Source organism: Impatiens glandulifera, chromosome 1, assembly GCF_907164915.1.
Source record: "Impatiens glandulifera chromosome 1, dImpGla2.1, whole genome shotgun sequence".
NCBI lineage: Eukaryota > Viridiplantae > Streptophyta > Magnoliopsida > Ericales > Balsaminaceae > Impatiens > Impatiens glandulifera.
In genome coordinates, this window is record NC_061862.1 from 139608781 (window position 1) to 139634976 (window position 26196).

At 31.6% G+C, this 26196-nt stretch overlaps 1 protein-coding gene across 1 annotated transcript; it reads right to left on the reverse strand.

Moving 5' to 3' along the window:
- Positions 1-20718: 20718 nt before the first annotated feature.
- On the reverse strand, positions 20719-21819 carry LOC124941546 (delta(12)-fatty-acid desaturase FAD2-like). The gene has a single exon (XM_047481889.1). The coding sequence runs from the start codon at positions 21817-21819 to the stop codon at positions 20719-20721; it is 1101 nt and encodes a 366-aa protein (XP_047337845.1).
- Between the last annotated feature and the right edge of the window lie 4377 nt (positions 21820-26196).

The window sequence follows — 26196 nt, forward strand, 5'->3', positions numbered from 1 at the left end:
ATTTTCACTTCCTCGCCATTCTCTAGGGTGAATGAACATTTATTGCAGTCAAATTGTCTGACTAGATAACGAGAGATCTCCCCGGGGCATTTTGAAAGCGATAATGAAAGTAGAGCGTCAAAGCCTATTGACTTCACAGCATCTTTTTGTTCCTTAGACAGCATTTGAAGAAGATTAAAAAGGCCACTAGACGATGTCCTAGTTAAAAATAAGTTGTGGGGGGCTGCTTTGGGAGCTGTTGCTCTGGGGGATTTGGGAACTACTTTGGAAGCGGCTTTGGAAGCTGGTTCGAGAGCTGATTCTTGGACATTCCTTTTACGTTTATTTGCCCTACAAAAACAAAAGATAAACATTTAAAAACCCATGAAGCAGATAATCACATAAATGAAGCAATTTGGGTCCCGAAACCATCCCTATCGGGTCCAGAAACATCCTTTTGGGTCCCAAAACCATCAATTTCAGGTCCCAAAACACCCTTTCAGGTCCCAAAACCATCCATTTCGGGACACTACATTCAGCCAAACATAATATTATAGCACTTTCTAGTCCCGAAACCATTCATTTCGGGTCCCGAAACCATCCATTTCGGGTCCCGAAACTATCCATTTCGGGTCCCGAAACCACACTTTCGGGACTCTAAATTCAGCCAAACATGAAGTTATCCAATTTTCGGGTTCCGAAACCTATCATTTCGGGTCCCGAAACCCATCATTTCGGGTCCCGAAACCCATCATTTCAGGTCCCGAAACCACACTTTCTGGACCATAAATTCAGCCAAACATAATATAATCCCACTTTCGGGACCCATAACACCCTATTTCGGGTCCCAAAACCTATCATTCCGGGTCCCGAAATCATATTTTCGGGACCTTAAATTCAGCCAAACATAATATAATAGCACTTTCGGGACCCTAAATTCAGCAAATACACAATAATTTTAGTTTTCGGGACCCATAATTCAACCAAACACAATTAAATCATACTTTCGGGTCACGAAAACTTTGTTTCGAGAACCATAATGCAGCAAATACACAATAATCATAGTTTTCACTAACCCTAACCGCAAAACCCTAACCCTAACCGCAAAACCCTAACCCTATGATTCTAAAAGAGAAGATGTCTTATTTACCTTGTCCTTGGAGATCTGGGAGATCTTGGAGTCTTGCATGGAGATTTACCTGGATCACCAGCCTGAAAAGAAAATATTACGAAATGAACACGAAGGCGGACGATTCTGAAACTGAAATATTAAAGAATGAGAAGTGTCTTACCATTTTCGATTCTCAAGAAGAAAGTAGAAGTCGGGATGCCGGAGAGAAAAATCGCCAGAGAAGACGCCGGTTCGTTCGCCGGAAGTGATAAATGAAAAGAAGAAAGAGAGGGAAGAAGAAAGAAGGGAAATAGAAACTGAAACGTTTTAATTTTTTTATTTTTTTTTCTCTCTCCTAGCTGGCAAGGCCACGTAGGATTCGTGGCATTGTTTTCGCTAACCCTTCGTTGAGAATATCATTTCTCATTTAAATAATAGAAAGTTTGATAATAAATATAAATAACATTATATTTTATATAATATATCATTATATTTTAAATCACTAGTAAAACCTCCTATGCAAATTAATTAACGTCCTTAGTGACATCGAAAAATCTCTAAAGCAATAATGTTAATAATGTTAATAATGTTACGAACGTGACCCATAACAATGTCATCAAAAATAATTTCTCTAAAACAATAGTTTTATAAAAATTAATATATTCATAAATTTATTTTAAATAATATTATTTTTAATTTAAATCATTTATTAATATTTAAAATTATTAAATATATGATGAATTTAATATGTGGTATAGGAAGAGAAGGACAAGAAATGAGCAAGTTGACTAACATAACTGACATGGTCGAGGTCATACTCGGGGTGGCCGATCAAACACAAACAACAATATTAAATATTATAACTATGAGAAATATGAGCATGTTGCCAAGAATAATTACTCAATAAAATGCTACAATTGTGGAAACTTTGCTCACATTTCTAAAGATTTTAGGTTCGAAAAGAAAAATGAGGAACCAACAAACATCTTTGCCTAGAAAGAAGATGAAGTATTGCTACTGGTGATAAAATTACCAAAACCGAGATCAAATTGAGTTGTTCTGATAACTTATTTTGGTACTTGGATACAGTCGTAAGTAACCACATGAGTGGTGACGAGAGGTTAAATAAAATACTCTCAAAGGTGGAGTCCGAGTCCATTTCCTTCGGAGATGCTTCAAAAGTAGTTGTCAAAGGTCGATGAACGATCTGGTATCAAAAGAGAAATGAGGGAATTAGAGAGATCAAAGATGTTTACAACGTACTTGATCTTAAAAGTAACATACTGAGCATGGGAAAATTGATGGAGAAAAGATACTCGACTTTGATGAAAGTCCAAAACTATAACTGAAAGATAAACTCGGGGAGGCTCATTTCCCATGTAAAAATGAAGAAAATAGCATATACAAACTTGAGCTGAAAATAGTTCAAGAATCAAGATAAATGCATGCAATTTATTTTGGAGGGTGAGCCCATGAAGTGGAATTATCGGTTTGGTCATCTTCACTTCGGGGACTGACTAAGCTGGTGAAAAATGAGATGATGCTTGGACGGCCTAATATGAAATTTGAAAAAAGGTTTTGCGAAGAATGTGTGATTGGGAAGCAAGCGATGACTTCATTCCCAAGCAGTTTTGAATATCAAGTAAATAAGCAATTCAGACCTTTCATGATACAAAGCTACCTTGTGTTTAACTCGAACGACCCTCAACACATTTAATTGGGCATTTGAATATCTATCTACATGGTCTTGAAAAATATTTATTAATATATAATGTTGATATTATATAATATATTAAGTTTTTAAATATATATATATATATATATTTAATTATAAATTAATAAATTATTTGTAAATATATATTTAAAATTATTTACCAGACGTCTACATGTGTAAACCAAAATTTTTAAATAAGTAATAATAGTAAATGAAAAGTTCGGTGTCTCAATTATTAGATTATTTGATATTCTAACTTTTACAACACAACAAAATGATGGCTTTATAACTAATATTGTTGAAGATTAAATTAATATTAAATATGGTCATTTGTTAATGGTCGAAGTGATGAGAGTAACTTGTCAATATCTTTATTAAACCGCTAGGAGGACAATTTTTTTTAAGAATCATTGAGGCTTTGGGAGTCGAGCAAATCAAATTTAGGGGATGCAATATTGGAATAAATTAGATTTGAATAAGTTTTTATTTGACTTTAAAATATCTTTTTATTTAAACTCTAAAAAGTTATAAAAATATGTTTTGATTTTCATGCATTTACTTAGGAATCAAGAATAATTCATTACATAATATAAATAAAATGTTTTCCTCGGTGTTTAAAGTAACCAAATAATAAAATATAATATTTTTCTCCAATATTTTCTTTCTTAAAATATACTCATTTCATCGGCCTTCATCAGCATCCCAAGAAATTCCACCAATGAATAGCTTACCAATAATATTTGATTGCATTTTCTTACTCAACAGAAACAGAAGAACATTTTTCATAGCTCACATCATTCAGACCCATTAAACGCGTCTAATGAATAGAAAAAATGTATATGCAGAAGAAACCAAACAAGATCTTACCTTGTTCCATAGATTGGAGAAACCCATAAGATGAAATCTATCGAATATCAGTACGAGGCCGTTCCGATTCAGGCAGCAGGAAGATCTGAATAACAGAAATGCTAATGAAATTACCTATGATCGAATAGATTGAAATTACCTATGATCGGATTGAAGAAAATTAAGGTTACATGTATTGTAATATAATGTAAGATCCAAGAGAAAGAAGAGTAAAGAACCGAGGCCATGTTCATCCTTCTACTCATTGTGTGTATAGCCGTTTTTATATCGCTATTTTGCTTGATGATTCTTTTACAAAAATTAAGAGGACAAATAAAAATATCCAATTTAAACTTATATTAAGTAAAGAAATTTATTACTTTTTCTTTTATTGTTAAACTATAAATAGTAGTATCTATAGAAGAAGTAAATAATGTGTGCTATAAAATAAACGAATATCATATTTTAACTTTGAGGTATGATAAACCCAACGAAGGGTTAGCGAAAGCAAGGGCACGAATCCTACGTGGCCTTGCCAGCTAGGAGAGAGAAAAAGCAAAACAAAATAAAAAAATTAAATATTTCAGTTTCCCCCTCTTTCTTCTTTCCTCTCTTTCTTCTTTTCATTTATCACTTTCGGCGAACCCCGATTTCTTCTCTGGCGATTTTTCTCTCCGGCATCCCCGACTTCTTCTACTTTCTTCATCTTTTTCGATCGAAAATGGTAAGAGAACTCTTTCGTGTATGTTCACTTCATTGTCTGCCTTCGTGTTCACTTCATACTATCTTTCAGGCTAGTGGTCCAGGTACATCTCCATACAAGACTCCAAGATCTCCCAGATCTCAAAGGACAAGGTAAATACCATTTTCTCTTTTAGAATCGTAGATCATTTTAATGATTTGAAGATCGTTTAGCTTTTTGCGGTTAGGGTTAGGGATTATAATGATTTTAACGATAGAAAACTATGATTATTGTGTATTTGCTGTATTATGGGTCCGGAAATGGATGGTTTAGAGACCCGAAAGTATGATTGTATAATGTTTGGCTGTTATGGGCCCCGAAAATGTGATTTCGGGACCCGAAAGTATGATTATATAATGTTTGGCTGTTGTTATGGGTTTAGTTGCAGAACTAATTTCAATTAGGTTGTAAGAAAAACCATTTCTGGTCCCGAAACTACTCATTTCGAGTCCCGAAACCACTCATTTCGGGTCCCGAAACCACTAATTTCCAAAAAAACAAAAAAAATTGCCGTTTCTGGTCCTGAAACCAGCTTTTTTGGTCCCGAAACTAGCATTTCTAGTCCTAAAACCAACATTTTTTGTCCCGAAATCGCCATTTTAGGGTGATTTCAAACTCCGAAATGGTTTCTATACGATCTTTTATGGCTATTTTATTTTTTTATAAACCAATAATCTTATTATAATGTTAATTTGATTTGTAGGTCATGTATGAAGATCCAAATCTTCTTATTGATCAAGTTAATGAAGAAATGAGATTATTTGAGATCTCTCAAATTTTAGGTTGTATTTTAAATGTGATATAAATGACAGATTATAACATTGTAAATAAATGTTTAATTATGTAAATTTCTAGTATAATAACATTATCTTCAATTATTTTTTATTTTCTAAGATTCATTATAATGTTTCAGATTAAAAAAAATTTAAAAAAAGTGTCCTGAAATCACTCATTTATGGTTCCGAAACCACTCATTTCGGGTCCCGAAACTACTCATTTCCAAAAAAAAAAAAAATTTTTTTTTGCCTTTTCTAGTCCCGAAACCAGCTTTTTTGGTCCCGAAACTAGCATTTCTAGTCCTAAAACCAGCATTTTTTGTCCCGAAATCACCATTTTAGGGTGATTTCAAACTCCGAAATAGTTTCTATACGATCTTTTATGGCTATTTTATTTTTTTTATAAACCAATAATCTTATTGTAATGTTAATTTGATTTGTAGGTCATGTATGAAGATCCAAATCTTCTTATTGATCAAGTTAATGAAGAAATGAGATTATTTGAGATCTCTCAAATTTTAGGTTGTATTTTAAATGTGATATAAATGACAGATTGTAACATTGTAAATAAATGTTTAATTATGTAAATTTCTAGTATAATAACATTATCTTCAATTATTTTTGATTTTCTAAGATTCATTATAATGTTTCAGATTAAAAAAAATAAAAAAAAGTGTCCCGAAATCACTCATTTCTAGTCCCGAAACCACTCATTTCCAAAAAAAAAAAGAATTTTTTTTTTGCCGTTTCGGGTCCCGAAACTAGCTTTTCTGGTCCCGAAACCAGCTTTTCTGGTCCCGAAACCAGCATTTTTTGTCCCGAAATCACCATTTTAGGGTGATTTCAAACTCCGAAATGGTTTATATACGATCTTTTATGGCTATTTTATTTTTTTATAAACCAATAATCTTATTGTAATGTTAATTTGATTTGTAGGTCATGTATGAAGATCCAAATCTTCTTATTGATCAAGTTAATGAAGAAATGAGATTATTTGAGATCTCTCAAATTGTAGGTTGTATTTTAAATGTGATATAAATGACAGATTGTAACATTGTAAATAAATGTTTAATTATGTAAATTTCTAGTATAATAACATTATCTTCAATTATTTTTGATTTTCTAAGATTCATTATAATGTTTCAGATTAAAAAAATAAAAAAAAGTGTCCCGAAATTACTCATTTCTGGTCCCGAAACCACTCATTTCCAAAAAAAAAAAAAAATTTTTTTTTTTTTGCCGTTTCGGGTCCCGAAACTACTCATTTCGGGTCCTGAAACCAGCTTTTCTGGTCCCGAAACCAGTTTTTCTAGTCCCGAAACCAGCTTTTCTGGTCCCGAAACCAGCTTTTCTGGTCCCGAAACTAGCATTTCTAGTCAATAATCTTATTGTAATGTTAATTTGATTTGTAGGTCATGTATGAAGATCCAAATCTTTTAGAACTCTAATCTAAATCGATTCAGCAGCAAAACCATAAACGTTAAACATAAATATTGATATGACAATCATTTCGAACGGAAGATAAATGAAAGAAAGAAAAAAGACTTTATATTTCAATCGATCGGAAGATAAGAAGTCGATGAAACGTTTCAGTAAGATCGACAGTGGGTTGGGTTTTGGGAAATGGAAACGAAAAATAAAGAGAGAGATTGTCGTGGGGGTTTTGGTTTTGGGAAAAAATGAAACGTTTCATTAACGGAAGAAGTCTTACCATTTCGATCGATCGGAAGAGAAGTCGGTGAAAATGAAAGAAGAGAATCGCTAGTGGGTTTAGAAAAAGTGAAACAAAAGAGAAAGAAAGAGAATAAAACAAAAGAGAGAGAAAAAAATAAGATTTTGGTTTTTGGGGAAATAGAAAGATAGAAATAATAGGATTTTGGTTTTGGGGGAAAATAGAAAATTTCAATTTTATTTTTATATTTTTCTCTCTCCTAGCTGCAAGGCCACGTAGGAATCTTGACCTTGATTTCGCTAACTTGTCGTTAAGAATATCATTTCTGAATATATAATCACAATTTCTCTTTTAAATTTATTATTTTAAAATAATACATTTAATTATGTGTTTTTAAAAAATTTAAACTATTAATCATTTTATATATATATTTATAATTATTTACAAAATTGGTACACTAATATTTATTTTTTAGATAAATAATATTAAAAGATGGGAAATTAGGTAACTCTATAAAACTATATTATTTTATAAAATCAAAGTATTATTAAATTTGTTAATATTCTAATTTTTATTGCGCAATAAAATAATGGTATTTTCAGTTTTTTATTATTAAATGATTTGATATTTTATATTAAAAAAATAAATTTGTTTTCTCTTTTTAATTTTATATTATTAAATAATACATTTAATTATGTAGGTTTAAAAATTAAAAATAATTTTAAATATAAATTTATAAATATTTACAAGGAAATTGTACGCTAATATTTTTAAAAATATTAAATAAAGAATAATAGAAGAAGAAAAGATAAATAGACTATAAAACTACAAAATAATTGTATTATCAAATTATTTGATTTCTTATCTTTTCACGCACAATCAAAAGAACGTTAGTCTCTGTTTTTTATTATTAAATTATTTAATTTATAATATTAACAAAATAAACACAAGTTTTAATTTTTTCCATTTTTATTATTAAATAAAAAAGTTTATTAAGTTTTCTTAAAATTATAATAATAATAATCATCTTAAATATGTATTTATAAATACTTTTATAACATTTTTACATTAATATTAATATTTGTAAATAAGTAATGATAGAAAGACGAAAAATTAGGTAACTATAAAATATATATTATTAGATTATTTAATATTTTATTTTTTACACCATAACAAATAAAATAATTTTACTTAATTTTTAATTTTTATTATTAAATTATTGATGTTGTATATTAAAAAAAAATCATTTGTTTTTATTTTTTATTATTAAATAATAAATGTAATAATGTATTATTCAAAATTATAGATTATTAATTATTTTAAATATATATTTATAATTATTTACAAAATTTGTACATTAATATTTAAAATAAAATAAGTAATGGTAGGAGAAGGAAAAGTTAGTAACATTTGTAAGGCAAAAAATCCCTTCACGAGAAAGAGTTTTTATTATTCGATAGTCGCGCCCCAAAACTCACATGCCTAAGTCTGTCATCTCAAAATGTTTCTTCATTACCTCCTTGAACTCTTTAATCAGTTTTGTGTTGGTTTAGTGAATATGAGATCGCCGACATAGAGAGCGATTACCATCATATCTTTATGTGATTTCTTGTGTAAAAGGCATGCTCATACCCATTTTTCTTGAAATATTCGTCAATTCTCTCATTCCAGACACGATGAGCCTACTTTAGCTCGTAGAGGGCTTTTCTCAATCTCAACACTTTCTTCTCATCCCCTCTCTTCATGTACCTGAGTTGTTGCTTGGCGTACACCTCCTCCTTCAACACTCTATTTAGAAAGGCCGACTTCACATCCATATGTAGAATCCGCTATTGGTTTGAGTAGCTAACGAGATCAGAAGTCGGACTGACTCTATTATCGTGATAGGATAAAATAATTCATCATAGTTGAGTCCCTCCTTTTGTCTATAGCCCTTCACCACAAGTCGAGTATTATAACTCTTAACCTCTCCCTCAACATTCATTTGTTTTTTGTACACCCATTTTACTTGAATTGGTCGAGCTCCTTGCGTTCAATAGTCCCAACTTCTTCATTCATAGATGATCTTCATTTCTCTTCTTGTATAGCTTTCTTAAAATTCAAATCTTCTGAGTCGGCCAAAAGACATGCAATATAGACTTTATTTGTAGTGTCATATATCTCTCACAAACTTCTCATTACGGGTTACTAAGGCTCAAATTCATCTTCTGAAAGCTCGGTGGTTGTTATTATCGAAGACATAACAACCTACAAACTTGTTTTTTTCTCAATCGCGTTACTTCAGTTCCATGCCATTGATTCCTCCACGTGAACATCTCGGCTCACCACCACTTTCTTGTTAACATGATTAAACAATTTATATGCTTTGGATTTTTCATCATACCCGATCGATAAATATCTAATTTTTGCTCTGATTTTCTAATTTCGTTATGTACTGACTTGGTTCTTGCGCATAGGCCACACTACCGATCACGTTCAGATGAAAGACACTCAACTTCATACAATTCTAAATCACATGGGGCATCTTCTCTCCTACCTTTGCATGTGGACATCTATTTTGCACATACACTGCATACTACACCGCCTCTGCCCAAAACCTTTTCGACATATTATTTCCTTTCAACATAGGTCGAACTATATCGAGAATAGTTCGTTCTTTCGTTCCGCTACACCGTTTTGCTATGGAGAATATAGCGTAGTCAAGAAACGCTTGAATTCATGTTCATTGTAGTATTTGTTGAACTCTGCAGAAGTGAAATCACCTTCTTTGTCAGATCGAACTACTTGGATGACTTTGCTTGTTTCTTTCTCACTTTGATGACTTTGCTTGTTTCTTTCTCCATCTTCACTTTGAATTTGTTGAAAGTTTCAAGCACTTCTAACTTAATCTTCAGAACATAAATCTACGTCTTTCTCGAGAAATTATCAATTTAAGAATCGAAGTATTTCTAACCACTAAATGATTTTGGAGTTATCGGCCCACACAAATTGGTATGGATTAGTCTAAATTGATTACGCTTGCTTCCCAATACCACATTCTTCACAAAAACCTCTTTTCGAATTTCATATTAGGTCGTCCAAGCACCATCTCCTTTTTTACTAGCTTAGTCAATCCCCCGAAGTGAAGATGAAAAAACCGATAATGCCACTTCATGGCCTCACCCTCCAAAAGAAGTTGAATGCATTTATCTTGAACTATTTTCATCTCAAGTTTATACATGCGATTTTCTTCATTTTACATGGGAAATGAGCCTCCCGAGTTTTTCTTTCAGTTGTAGTTTTTGGTCCTTCATCAGAGTCGAGTATCCTTTCTCCATCAATTGTCCCATGCTCAATATGTTACTTTTGAGATCAAGTACGTAGTAAACATATTTGATCTATCCGATTCCCCCATTTCTCTTTTAATACCAGATTGTTCATCGACCTTTGTCAGCTACTTTTGAAGCATCTCCGAAGGAAATATACTCGGACTCCACATTTGAGAGTATTTTGAATAATCTCTCGTCACAACACATGTGGTTACTTACGACTGTATCCAAGTACCAAAATGAATTATTAGAACAACACGATTTGATATCAAAATTGGAAATTTTTGTCACAAGTAGAAATCCTTCAACTTCTTTCTAGGAAAAGATGTTTGTTGGTTCCTCAATTTTCTTCTCGGACCTAAAATCTTTAGAAATATGACCCAACTTTCCACATTTGTAGCAATTTATCGATTAATAACCCTTGACAATATGCTCATACTTCCCACAGTTATAAAATTTAATATTGTTGTTTGTGTTTATCCGACCACCCCAATCATGACCTCCACCATGCCTGTTCTGTTGGTCGACTTGCTCATTTCTTGTTCTCCTCTTCCTCTACCACATATACCTCTGCATCTTCCTTTGCCTCTGGTACTCTGAGCATAGAGCACATTCTCTTATTTTATTGTCGTCTTCGTCTGAAGAGCCTTTTGAAAGGACTTCTCCTCCTTGTTTTTCCTTCTTTACTCATGCGCTTCCAGGAATTCAACAAACTCTTCAAGGGTGAGCGTTAATAGGTCATTAGATTCCTTTAATATTTATATCAAATGGATTCTTTTACAAAAATTAAGAGGATAAATTAAAATATCCAATTTACACTTATATTAAGTAAAGACATTTATTACATTTTCTTTTATTTATTTTATTGTTAAACTATAAATAGTAGTATCTATAGAAAAGTGAAAAAAGGTGGTATTCTTTTATTATAAGATAATTTTATATTTTAATTTTTTATTGCGTAATTCAATTTTTTATTATTGAATGATTTGATGTTCTAAACTATAAAATATAATCACAATTTCTCTTTCAAATTTTTTATTATAAAATAAAAAAATTAATTATGAGTTTTAAAAAAATTTAAACTATTATTCATTTTAAATATATATTTATAATTATTTACAAAATTGGTACACTAATATTTTTAGATAAATAATATTAAAAGATGGAAAATTAGGTAACTCTATAAAACTATATTATTTTATAAAATAATAGTATTATTAAATTTGTTAATATTCTAATTTTTATTGCGCAATAAATTAATGGTATTTTCAGTTTTTTATTATTAAATAATTTGATATTTTATATTAAAAAAATAAATGTGTTTTTTATTTTTAATTTTATATTATTAAATAATACATTTAATTATGTATGTTTAAAAATTAAAAATTAAAAATAATTTTAAATATAAATTTATAAATATTTACAAGGAAACTGTACACTAATATTTTTAAAAATATTAAATAAAGAATAATAGAAGAAGGAAAAGATAAATAGACTATAAAACTACAAAATAATTGTATTATTAAATTATTTGATTTCTTATTAAAAAAGAACGTTAGTCTCTGTTTTTTATTATTAAATTATTTAATTTATATATTAACAAAATAATCACAATTTTTTTTTCCATTTTTATTATTAAATAAAAAAGTTAATTAAGTTTTCTTAAAATTTCAATAATAATAATCAACTTAAATATGTATTTATAAATACTCTTATAACATTTGTATATTAATATTTTTAAATAAGTAAAAATAGAAAGAGGAAAAGTTAGGTAGCTATAAAACTATAAAATATATATGGTTAGATTATTTGATATTCTATTTTTCACCCCTTAACAAATAAAATAATTTTACGTTATTTTTAATTTTTATTATTAAATAATTCGATGTTGTATATTAAAAAAATCATTTGTTTTTATTTTGTATTATTAAATAATAAATTTAATAATCTATTATTCAAAATTATAGATTATTAATTATTTTAAATATATTTATAATTATTTACAAAAGATGTACACAAATATTTAAAATAAAATAAGTAAGGGTAGGAGAAGGAAAAGTGAGTAACATTTGTAAGGCAAAAAGTCGACCCTTCACGAGAAAGAGTTTTTATTATTTGATAGTCGCGCTCACATGCCTAAGTCTGTCATCTCAAAATGTTTCTTTATTACCTCCTTGAACTCCTTAATAAGTTTTGTGTTGCATTTAGTGAATATGAGATCGCCGACATAGAGAGCAATTACCATCATATATTTTTTTTGATTTCTTGTGTATAAGGCATACTCATACCCATTTTCTTGAAATATTCGTCAATTCTCTCATTCCAGACACGAGGAGCCTACTTTAGCTCGTAGAGGACTTTTCTCAATCTCAACACTTTCATCTCATCCCCTCTCTTCATGTACATGAGTTGTTGCTTGGCGTACACTTCCTCCTTCAACACTATATTTAGAAAGGCTGATTTCACATCCATCTATAGAATCCGCTATTAGTTTGAGTAGCTACGAGATCAGAAGTCGAACTAACTCTATTATCGTGATAGGAGAAAATAATTCATCATAGTTGAGTCCCTCCTTTTGTCTATAACCCTTCACTACAAGTCGAGTATTATAACTTTTAACCTCTCCCTCAACATTCATTTGTTTTTTTGTACACCCATTTTACTTCAATTGATCGAGCTCCTTGCATTCAATGGTCCCAACTTCTTCATTCATAGATGATCTTCATTTCTCTTCTTATATAGCTTTCTCAAAATTCGAATCTCCTGAGTCGTCCAAGAGACATGCAATATGAACTTTATTTGTAATGTCATATATCTCTCGCTGACTTCTCGTTATGGGTTATTGAGGCTCAGATTCATCTTCTGAAAGCTCGATGGTTGTTATTATCGAAGACATAACAACCTACAAACTTGTTTTTTTTTCTCAATCGGATTACTTCAGTTCCATGCCATTAATTCCTCCACGTGAACATCTCGGCTCACCACCACTTTCTTGTTAACATGATTAAACAATTTATATGCTTTAGATTTTTTATCATACCCGATACATATGTATTTTTGGCTCCGATTTTCTAATTTCGTTATGTACTGACTTGGTACTTGCGAATAAGCCACACTACCGATCACGTTTAGATGAAAGACACTCGGCTTCATACCACTCCAAATCTCATGGGGCGTTTTCTCTCATACCTTTACATGTGGACATCTATTTTGCACATAGACTGCACACTACACCGCCTCTGCCCAAAACTTTTTCGACATATTCTTTCCTTTCAACATAGGTCGAACTATATCGAGAATAGTTCAGTTCTTTTGTTCCGTTACACCGTTTTGCTATGGAGAATATGGAGTAGTCAAGAAATGCTTGAATTCATGTTCCTTGTAGTATTTGTTGAACTCAACAGAAATGAAATCACCTTCTTTGTCAGATCGGACTACTTGGATGACTTTGCTTGTTTCTTTCTTACTTTGATGATTTTGCTTGTTTCTTTCTCCATCATCATTTTGAATTTGTTGAAGGTTTCAAACACTTCTAATTTAATCTTCAGAATATAAATCCACGTCTTTCTCGAGAAATTATCAATTTAAGAATCCAAGTGTTAGAAAAATTAAGTAAATTAATTTTAAACCGGCCATACATTACAAGTTTTGAATATTTATTCTAAATAATCAAAAAGGTAGAAATTGTTAGAAAAATTAAGTTAATTTTGAACCGGCCAGAGAACTTAATTAATCTCAATTTCCATGTGTAGGTACAAATCTAGCCGCATCAGACCGGCTGAAACACATACCGCAGTGATCCGGCTCCAAATGATACAGTCATGATCAAGAGGAACCGGTTTGAATAACCTTCCAATCCAGCCAGGTCATATTACGAAAAGATGAACGAGAAAATTTGAAAAATGATGAAACCGAGAAGATGATGTAAAATGCCGAAATAGAGATTTATCGGAAATATACAAGAAGATAAGATTCAGATCAGAAGCATGCAATAAAAACAATGATAATCTGCTTATCCAAAATCCCAAGCAAAATTTGAATCAGGCGGCCGGTGCGCGCATGTTTGCAATGTGTCCAAAATGCAAGCCGCTCACGTCATCAGAACCTGACCGGTGCATGCATGTCTGCCAAGTGTCCGAAAGGACAAAACGTGCACGCAACCTCTAAACCGGATCGGCGTGACTTCAAATGACCAATCAAGCGGAAAGAGAAAATTATGACCGTTGTCATATTTTCTCTATAAATAGAGGCCAAGGGTGCCGAAGAAACAGACGCGTGAGATCATTTACGAAAAGCTTATTCAAGAGAGAAGAAATAGAAAACAAAAGATCTTACGCATAAGTGATTGAAATTCCGAAAGCTTTGTGTATTGTGTGTGTATTTTACTATTGAGTAAAAGTGTAGTGTATTACATCATTGTGAGTGGTGTAACCGACGAGCTGTTACTCGTTCGGAGTGTATGTTGTGATTGTGTAATATTTCTTAGTGAATATCCTTCTCACTGTTTGAGAAGAAGGGGTGACGTAGGAGATTAAGATCCGAACATCCATAAAATCTTGTCTCGTGTCCTTTACTTGCATATTCCGACTCACTCACTCAAACCAAACCAAAACATCTAAACCGAACTGAAATAACTTACAATTTCCTAAATCAAACCGGTTCTCTCCTTAAACCGATATCTCCTTCTAAACTCCTCCCAAACCAAACTGTGTGTGTTGTTTCAAGCTGAAACAAACCACTTCCGCACTTGAAACCGGTTCAAGAGGTTTGTGACAACTTGTGTGGTGTTAAGAAGCGGTTTTAGTCTTTAACCGGACTATTACCAGTGTGTGTGTAGTGTTGTTGTAAGCGTTCACCCTTAAGAAATCGGAACCCCGGTCCTCCAAGGGCGATTCCGATCCTAACAAAAATTATTTCTTACCAGTAAATGATTTTGGAGTTATCGGTCCACACAAATTGGTATGGATTAGTCTGAATTTCTTATTTACTCGGTATTCAGAACTTCTTGGGAATAAAGTCACCGCTTGCTTCAATCACACATTCTTCACAAAACCTCTTTTCGAATTTCATATTAGGTCGTCCAAGCACCATCTCATTTTTTACTAGCTTAGTCAACCCCCGAAGTGAAGATGACAAAACCGATAATGCCACTTCATGGCCTCACCCTCCAAAAGAAGTTGCATGCATTTATCTTGAACTATTTTCATCTCAAGTTTGTACATGCGATTTTCTTCATTTTTACATGGGAAATGAGCCTCCTGAGTTTATCTTTCAGTTGTAGTTTTTGGTCCTTCATTAAAGTCGAGTATCATTTCTTCATCAATTGTCCCATGCTCAGTATGTTACTTTTGAGATCCAGTACGAAGTAAACATCTTTGATCTATCTGATTCCCCCATTTCTCTTTTGATATCAGATCGTTCATCAACCTTTGTCAGCTACTTTTGAAGCATATCCGAAGGAAATATACTTAGACTTCACATTTGAGAGTATTTTGAATAACCTCTTGTCACCACACATGTGGTTACTTACGACTGTATCCGAGTACCAAAATGACTTATCAGAACAGATCGATTAGATATCAGAATTGGAAATTTTTGTCACCAATAGAAATCCTTCAACTTCTTTCTAGGAAAAGATGTTTGTTGGTTTCTCAATTTTCTTTCTAGGAAAAGATCCTTGGAAATATGACCAAACTTTCCACATTTGTAGCATTTTATCGAGTAATAATCCTTGAAAATATGCTCATACTTCCCACAGTTATAAAATTTAATATTATTGTTTGTATTTGTCCGGCCACCCCAAGCATGACCTCCACCATGCCTGTTCTGTTAGTCGACTTGCTCTTTTCTTGTTCTCCTCTTCCTCTACCACATATACCTCTACATCTTCCTCTGCCTCCGGTACTCTGAGCTAGAGCACCTTCTCCTATTTTATTACCGTCTTCGTCTGTAAAGCCTTTTCAAAAGACTTCTCCTCCTTGTTTTTACTTCTTTACTCATGCGCTTCCAGGAATCCAAGAAACTCTTCAAGGGTGAGCGTTAATAGGTCATTAGATTCGTCTATTGCGCACACAATATTTTTGAAATTATCTGTCATTGATATCAAAATCTTTTCAACAACTCGGTTTGATGAAAGACTCTCACCATTTCGATTCAATTTGTTCACCACGGTCTCCATTCGAGTAATGAACTCAAATATGCTTTCAGACTCTTTCATCCTCATGTTTTTAGGTCGGTCGCCCCAAGTGTTTGAAACCGGACTTGTTTCACCCGTTTGTCTTCTTTATTTTCTATTTTGAGTGTATTCCATGATACTTTAGAAGATTTTGCGTCGACTATTTTCTCAAAGCTAGATTAGTCGACGGCTAGATATAGTAGATATAAAGTTGCTTTGCCTTTAGCTCGAACGACCTTCAACACATTCAATTGGGCATTTTAATATTCATCTGTGTTTGCCAATTCCTCATACCTAGTCTTGACCACATTCCAGTTATATTTGGAGCCGAAAAAGACATTCATGTGCACCTTCAAGTTGTCGTAGTTGGCGCCTTTTGTCAACTTGGGTAGCGAGATACCATTAGTTACACCTGCCATTTCTCTCAAGTGTTACACTCAACAAACAAATCTCACAAAGCTCTCAATCTCTCCTATTTTTCTATTGGAAAGCGCACACCACGTCGTTCTTTCTTGAGGCTAACAGGTTCTCTCACGCTCACCTCACACACAACAGATATGATACCAATTTGTTGGTAACAAAAAGGCAAAAAATATAAAGTTAATAGTACTTCGATTTCTTTTAATCTCTCTAAAAATTTCTTCTTATTTATATCAAATGGATTCTTACAAGTCTTTATAGTTAAAGTACTTTGCCTTTTCAAATTTTGCCTCTTCAAAATCTGCCCCTTTAAGTGCCAAAATAAATAATATTGTCTATTAAATAGGTCACTCACCCATATCTATTAGTTATCCCACTACCTCTAAATCCATCTAAACATCAAAAATATAACTTCTTAATTTATGTTTTTCAACAAAATCTTAATTATAAGATCTTGCATTTAATTTTAAGCATACAACTACAAACCAACTATAATATAAACTCTCCAAGTTGGATACCATAGAAATCCCATAAGATCAACTGAATTTATTCCTTGCCTCATCAGGTCGAGCACTTTCAATTGGTCGCATGCATTTTTATGAACAATGGACTTCTTTTTCTTCAGTTCATTAGTCATTGGTCCAAGCATAAACACAATACATATTAGGTATTCACAATGCAAATCTCCATATTTAACTAAATTAGTGTGAATACAGATATAAATACACACATTATGCAATATTCAGGAGCTTCCTGAAAATATGAGCAACACCAATAACGATATTACTTTTCCATGCAATTGAGCTCCTCCCTTCACATACACTTCTACCCTCTCCCCCCCATTGGTTGCACAAAATTCCTTAGCAGAGAGTTCACAAAATATGATGGGGTTATTCCTTCATTATCCTATGCCCTAGTAGAGGACACTAATGTATTTGCAATGTCTAAAAGAGGCTCAGCATCAACCACTTGATTCCTATATTTTCTCGCTGTATAAAGAATCAACCAAACCTTATAGGGCCTTGAATATCGTATATGAAAACAAGAAGAATATTTTGTTTGTATGAGCAAACATTCTCGAAAACAACGTGCCAATGTTATATATCTGCAATTGATTAGTCAATGTTTTAGTTTTCATGAAATAAAGCACTATGAGAAGAACATATTAATTAAACACTTAATACGTTTTGTTTTCGTTCATTTTTTAAGGAGATTATGCATAGAGGTCCTCAATTGGAAAATTTGACGAAATGACCCTAATAATGACCGCATTTTGGAAATTGATCCAGGCCTGATGAAGTTTGAAAAAATGATATTTTCGGACCAAAATACTCATTAGCGTCATGCGAAGCATTCATTATCGTGACGTGAAGAGGTGGAATGTGAAATGTCTAGAATGCCCTTAATATTTATTATATTTTCCCCTATTTTTTCATTTTTTCTTCCCCGTTCTCTCTCTTCTCGGTCTTCTCCCCTTTCTCTCTAAATCTTAAGCGGCGAACGGTGAACACAACTGATGGACAAAATGATACATGAGCACACAATCTCCACACAACGACTTGTACGTACGGGAAGAAAACTATGAGTACAAATTGATTGTTGCTCCTGGGATTCGACCTAGTGTATAAAGTACTTCAACTCAGCAAGGATGGAGGCAAGTCTATTTTCACCTTCCTGATAACTTTATAATCTGAGACTAAACCTTAGTATTATTGTTAATGAGTGATTTTGTCACATATATGGTCGCATCACATAGTATGTTTCATGGAACCATGACGCGACCGCGTCACACCGAAGTTGATTGTGTCACACGAGTATGAGAGTATGTTTTATGGAACCGTGACGCGATCGCGTCACGCCGAATTTGGTTGCGTCACACGAGAGTATTAGAGTATGTTTCATGGAACCATGACGCGATCACGTCACACTGAAGTTGTTTGCGTCTCACAAGAGTATTATAGTATGTTTCATGGATCCGTGACGCGGTCGCGTCACGCCGAAGTTGATTTGATATTGTGATTAATTCTTTATCTTCTATTGATTGTGAATACATTTATTCTTTATTATTATATTTATTTTATGTGTGTAAGTGTGTGAGTAAATATTAAGAATTCTATGGTTCACGTTGAAGGAGAGGTGTGAAATCTATTACACATACACAAAATGAAGGTCTTACATTGAAAGTATCTTCCAGACTGTATTGCATGCAAGGAAGGATACTTAACAACATTGAGATTATACTCACCATTCGCGTCACGCGACCATACAATCATGACTGATTTGTTAAAGTAAAATTAACAAAATTACATCAACACATTGAGAAACATTTCAAACACGTGCGCTCTCTTAGGTCATCTCGCGAAGGGGTATTTTGGACTTTGTACATGCCTAAAAGGTTATTTTTACAAACTTTATGACTTGAGTCATTTCTCAAAATGCGATCATTATTAGAGTCATTTCATCAGATCCCCTCTATTATACCAGAATTTAGTCCCACTTTTTACATTTTAGCGTAATCTTTTATGCTCAAAACATTTTCATTAAACTATTGGAATTAAAGAAGACAATAATAGATGAGTTGGTGGGTAAATATCATTCTGAATCTTTTATATCCCATGAAAATCCTATATATTTTGAACGTAACTAAATTTTACTACTTATATAATGACCTGGGTTGATTCAGCTTTTTATTAAAGACTCAATATGTAATCATATATGCTATATTAAATCATATATTTTATAATCGGATTAAATTACTCACCCCAAGTGGAATGCCTATATATAAATAGTTATAATGGTTTTTTTACTTAATTTTAATCTTATATGGAACTGTTTTGATTGATAAAGCGAAAAAAAAAGAAGATTACATTCAGTTCGGTTAGGACTATTTAGTTAGTGTGGTTATGAATCAAAATAATATAGAAGGACTAATAACATATTTTATGATGAAGGCCTACATGTTGTTGTGATGCACATAATTTCAATAAGAAAAATGATAGAGAGCGCGACTTGAGACAGCGACTGGGAGCGCGATGCCTACGTGGTGTGCCTACGTGGGTTGACAGGTAGAATATTCTCTCTTCTTTTATTAATTATTTTCTCTCTCCTATTATTAATAATTAGTTACTGGAGAGAAAATAATTAATCGTGAAAATAAAAATATTAGATAAACATTTATTTATAAGTAATAAAACTAAAAAATATTAATAAGTCAATATAAAAAAAAAGAAAAAAAAAGAAAAAAGAGGCCATAAAAAATATTTGATAAATAAAGGAATTGAGAAGTCATAAAAATAAAATAAAAATAAAAGAGATAAATTCATAATTCAACTAATCATTGATATTAATTAGGGTTTAGGGTTTAGAATTTAGTATTTAGGTTTTAGAGTTTAGGATTTGGAGTTTAGGGTTTAAGGTTTAGGGTTTAGAATTTATTTAAACATATTATTAAAATATTTAATGTGAGAATTTGTTGTAAATTATTGATTTATTTTAACCGTTAAACGAGAGATAGTAAATATCAAATAAATGAGTAAAATAATAATCGTGAGAATATGGATAAATGAGATAAATTAATTTGTAGAGATAGAGAGAAAAATTATTTAATAAAAGGAGAGAGAAATTAATTAATAAGAAGAGAGATAAAATAATTAATAAAAAGAGAATATTCTAACTGTCAACCCACGTAGCATACCACGTAGGCATCGCGCTCCCAGTCGCTGTCTCAGAGTCGCGCTCTCTATCATTCCTCTTTCAATAATTTGTATATATTTCATAGAATGCATATTTTTATATATGATATTATAATTTTATTCATCCATGAGCAAATAGTTACATATAATATTTGTCAATCCAAACTGTAGATAAAATAACTTCATCATACCTTACAAAGTTACAATGCACTGACTCCTCGAACAAATCGATCAAAAGTCATTTATTCAATTTAGACAACAACAACGATAATCAATCTTGACTCTAAATCTTGTTCCTGAACCACAAGATGCCTTTGCTTGCGCCCTCGTCTTTATCAGCCTCCACGTAAAGACATTCCTTGATTTCTCTCCATATCACACTCATAAGTGGAGTCCCATCAAACCGATAGTATTCTCCCAACATAGGCTTTATTGCCTTAGTAACTTCCTTTGCATGATAATGTGGCATTGTTGGGAACAAATGGTGAGCAACATGAGTATCTGTTACATTATGGAACACCTTGTTGAGAATTCCATAATCTCTATCTACAGTTGATAAAGCCCCCCTCAACCAATCCCACTCGTCCAACTCGTAATGAGGCAAAGACGGGTGAGTGTGTTGTAACCACGTTAATATCACTAGACATACATTCATCACGAAGAGAGGCCCGCCGTAAACGCGTATCACCCAACTTATTCCCCTGGCCAAGGCGAGGCGGTAGAGAACGAATCCGACTGAAAGAACTCCCATGTTCGATATAAGTAGCTGAAACCGCTCCTGCTTCAAGTAAATCGAGGTGTAGAAGTTGCGAAATATATGCAAAGGCCAACCCATGGTCAGCAGGATGGCGATCTTTGTAGACCGACCAATTGGATTGTCGATGTATTTAGCGAGGTATCCCACAGTTTCCTTACGTTTCGGGACGAAAATCACGTCGCCTTCCATAGAGTTGATGTTGGAATGGTGCATGCGGTGGCTGTGTTTCCACGAGAAGTAGGGGACGAGGAGGGCCGAGTGGAGGATGAAGCCGACTGTATCGTCGAGCCATTGGTAATCGCTGAAGGCATGATGGCCGCATTCGTGAGCGATGATCCAAACTCCTTGGAGGACGCAGCCCTGGACGCAGGCGTAAAGAAGCCAGACGAAGCCTGACAGGGCAGGGGGGCCCGGGAGGAGATGGATGTAGGATGTGGCAGCATAGTAGAGGAAGGAGACTATGAGGAGATCGTATACAACGTAGGAGAATGATGTGATGACCGATCTTTGAAAGCAGTGGGGAGGCACTGATTTCTTAATCTGGGCTAGCGTAAATGGCGGTTTGGTGGTTGGGACTCGATCGAGGACGGCGTTGGCTTGTGCTGACATTCGCCCACCTGCACCCATCGCTTAACAAACTGCGACCTGAGATCTGCGATACTAAGGATACTAAGCTGCGGCATTAGATCAGTGACAATTGAATTTGAATTTGGATTAACTATTTTGATTTGAAATAAGGTGGGATTCGATGTTTTTTAAATAACATTCATTATTTAGAAAATAATAATTGACTATGATTTTGATTAGATATAATTTTTTTTTGAATGAATTTTTTTTAATAGTATTAATATATATAAATAAAATAATTTTTTTATATGTAAAAAGTATTAATATACATATTTTTAGAATTAAAATAATAATTTTTATTTTGTTTATGTTTTTTTTAATTATTTCCACCCATCTTAGTTTTTTTTTCATTTTTGAACGGGTATATCTTAAAAAAATATTAAATTTAAAATACAAATACGTCCAAATTGATATATAGTAGACAAAATTATGTCGTTATAAAGTTTTTGAAAAATAAATAAAAAATATTTATATCTTTATTCAAATATTCTCAGATCTTTATTAGATTACACATTTTTCCCATCAAATCAACTTCGCTTAATTAGATTTGTATAAATTCAAAAAATAATATTCAAATTAAAAAAATAAGTTCAAAACGTATTTAATATTATTTTATTTAAAAATTTGACAAACTAATTAAAAAAATTGTAAATAATACACCACGTTTTGTAAAATGAAAAAAGTCTGACTAAAATTTAAAAAAAATGTAAATAATACACCACGTTTTGTAAAATGAAAAAAGTCTGACTAAAATTTTATTGGTTCAAGTTCTATATGCAATTCAAAGATAAAAAAAACTACCTAAGTTTTAGAAATGAGAGCATTATTCAATATAATAGTTTACTTTGAACTTTAACCCATTTGATGACCCAAACTTCAATATTATTAACGTGAAAATTCTAAGCAAATGAATTGTCTAGTATTTAATTGGTTGCTGAATAAATTAGACATGCATGAAGTATAATTTATATATATATATAATTATGCTTAATTTTTAAAGTGTTCGGATTGCCGGGTCGAGAGCTGTGGTTAATTTGGATACTTGAGTCGGATTGTGGGTTGACCCGTTTTTAAATTTAAAACGGTTAAAAATAAAATAAAAAATGCTAGAGGTATGTTTCGAATTTGCAACCTATCAAAACAACAAGTACAACTCTTTAACCAACTAGGCTACAAAGACTTTATATTTTAAATTCAACACCAAATTTGATAAACGCGGGACGTTTTAATATTAATATAAGTTCAACTTTTTAACTAACTAATCTATATATATAATGATGCTTAATTTTTAAAGTGTCCGGATTGCCGGGTCGAGAGCTGTGGTTAATTTGGATACTTGGGTCGGATTGTGGGTTGACCCGTTTTTAAATTTAAAACGGTTAAAAATAAAATAAAAATGCTAGAAGTATGTCTCGAATTTACAACCTAACAAAAAGAATTACAACTCTTTAACCAACTAGACTACAAAGACTTTATATTTTAAATTCAACACCAAATTTGATAAACGCGGAACGTTTTAATATTAATATAAGTTCAACTTTGTAACTAACTAATATATAATGATGTTGAGTAAATGGATACTTGGGTCGGATTGTGTGTTGACCCACCCATAAATTTAAAACGCTTAAAAATAAAATTAAAAATGTTATCCGTAATTTTTTCACGATTTTTTATATTATTACTCGTGTAAATACACGGGCTAAATGCTAGTATATTTTAATAGTATTGATCGAGAGAGGGTTCATAAATAGATCAATTATATAAATATTGAACTTGAAAAATTTTATTAAATAAAATTTAGATTTTGAATTGTTTTATATAAATATTGAACTTGAATAATTAATTTTAACAGTAATTAGTTATTTTATTAGTTGCATCTAATATTGACTTTTTTATATAACTGAAAGATGTAATTGTTCGATAAATAATTTCAATAATAATTTATTGTTCATTATCTTTTCTTCATCAAGAATTTAACAAATGTGCAAAGTAGAAAGTTCATCAATTGGAATAAGAATGGATGATGGATTCAAATATATAAACAGAGAAAAATTAAGAAAGCCTCGCCATGTTTGTCATTGAAAATGCATCAATTTTGCAATGAAGAAAGATAGATAAATAGATACCTGAAGAAGCTTCTGGAAGGAAGGCAGACAGATCAAGTATTGAGCTGAGAATGTGTAGTTTGAATTGCCGAGTTGCAATGAGGTCCCCGGTATTTAAGCTTACCAGTAATAACAATAACACCACAAAATATATAAAAATAAAAATTATATATATTATTTTATTTTTCAATTATTTTTATTTAAACCTAAAGAATTTTAATATTAATATATTTTTCTTTAATTTTTCTTTGAAAGTAACAAAACAAAAATGAATAAATAAAAAATAATAAAAATTTATCAATATATATGTTTTAAATTATATATTAAATTTGATAAATATAAATAAAATAGAGAATAAAAAATTAAATATAAAAATTATTAATTAATTAATTATTTCTCTAATATATTAATTTTTAAATATATGTATATATATATATTTTATTTTTTTGCCGTTAATAATTAATTTATTTATATATTTTTTAAATAAAAAATAATAGGAAAAATTAATAAATCAATTTAATAAATATTTAATGTATATTATATATATATATATATATATATATTAAATAAAAAATAAATATTTATATTTTTAATTGAACATTTGTTGTTTCTTTCTTAATTTTTTTTAATCTCATTCTCTTATAAGCTGTCTAAAGTCAACTAATACACAAAGTTAGTTTACCATTTAGACTGCCTTCATTTATGAGCTACGAGTATCTTCGTCTTTCTACCTTATTGATTTACAAAATTTAAGTCTTTGGAATACTTTGGGATTATATTCCGTGCTGAGGATTTGTGCTTTATGGCCAGTTACCAAATCCATTTATCATCGCCGACATAATAATAAATAATATCATTAAATAGTAGGGTAAGTAGGTCCCGACTAGTTCCAAAAAGACATGACGAAGTAATCCTTTATCTCGAATCTTCTCTCTTATACTACAATATTAAATCAATTATTATCATTTAATTTTTCTTTATATCTATTTAATAGTAATAGTTCATAATTTGAGTTATATTTATCTTGAATATTAATAGTTAGTAAATATTTATCTTGAATTTTGATAATTTTCACGGGTATCAAAAACACTAGCGAGAAATAATGTTATTAACTCGATTTCGGTTGAGGGAGTTCTTCACAGTGGTGAACCGATAATTTTCGATAGTATTGTGCAATTTTATAAGATTTCATTCAAAGAACATTACAGTGTTAAACCAAAATTAGATGATGTGTCTTTCGATGGTATCAATGAGGAGCACAAGGGTGTTTTGGAAGCTTGTTTCACACTTGAGGAAGAGGCGACAATAATGGGATGTGGTAGTGATAAGGCTTTAGGAAGCGATGAATTTACATTGGCATTTTTCAAAAAGATGTGGTCGTTCCTTAAATCTAATTCATGAAAGCGTTTGAGCATTTTTTTTTCTTATTCGACAAGAGTTGGAACTCAGCGTTAATTTGTTTAATTTGCAAGGCTCCTGGAACCATCAATATAATGAACTTTAGACCGATTAGTCTTGTGCCATTATTCTATAAAATTGTATTCAAATGTTTGACAGACAAGTTGCATGAGATCCTTTAACTAGTGATTTCAACTATAAGAGGACTTTTATAAAGGGAACTCAAAATTTTGACGTAACACTTATCGCAAATGAATGTATTGACTCGGCAAACTATAACGGGGATAAGTGTCCCTTTATTAAGTTGAAATTCGAAAAAAACATACGCTCACATTAATTAGGAATTTTTATATAATGTCATACGTAGAATGAAAATGGAGGATAAATTGATCGGTTAGATTAAATTAGGCGTTTCGACGACCAAGTTCTTTGTAATTGTGAATGTAAGTCCTAAAAGATATTTTCGAAATTTCATGGGTATTAAACAAGGTGACTTGTTGCCTTCATTTTTGTCCGTCATTGTCATGTAAATATTTTCTAGAAAGTTTAAGTTCATGGAACAAGTTGGTCTTATCAGAATAGTGAATTGCGGTGTAATGATGTCTCATTTTGTCATTTCTCATATACTATTTATTGACGATATATTGTTCTTAATACATGCCACACACATAAATGTTAAGCATTTGTGTAATATTATATGGTTTTTCGGAGCATGTTTTAGATTGCGGGTCAATATCACTAAGTCTAATATTTTCTTCTCAAATTCTATTTCCAATAGGAGAAAAATATATTTGGAAAGTGTTTTAGGCTTCGACATTAGAACATTTCCGTCTACTCATCTCGATATGCCTCTCGGTGCTAAAACCCACTCTAA

Excerpts from the sequence above, each read along its gene's own strand:
- LOC124941546 (XM_047481889.1), bottom strand. The coding sequence starts at position 21,819 with ATGGGTGCAGGTGGGCGAATGTCAGCACAAGCCAACGCCGTCCTCGAT.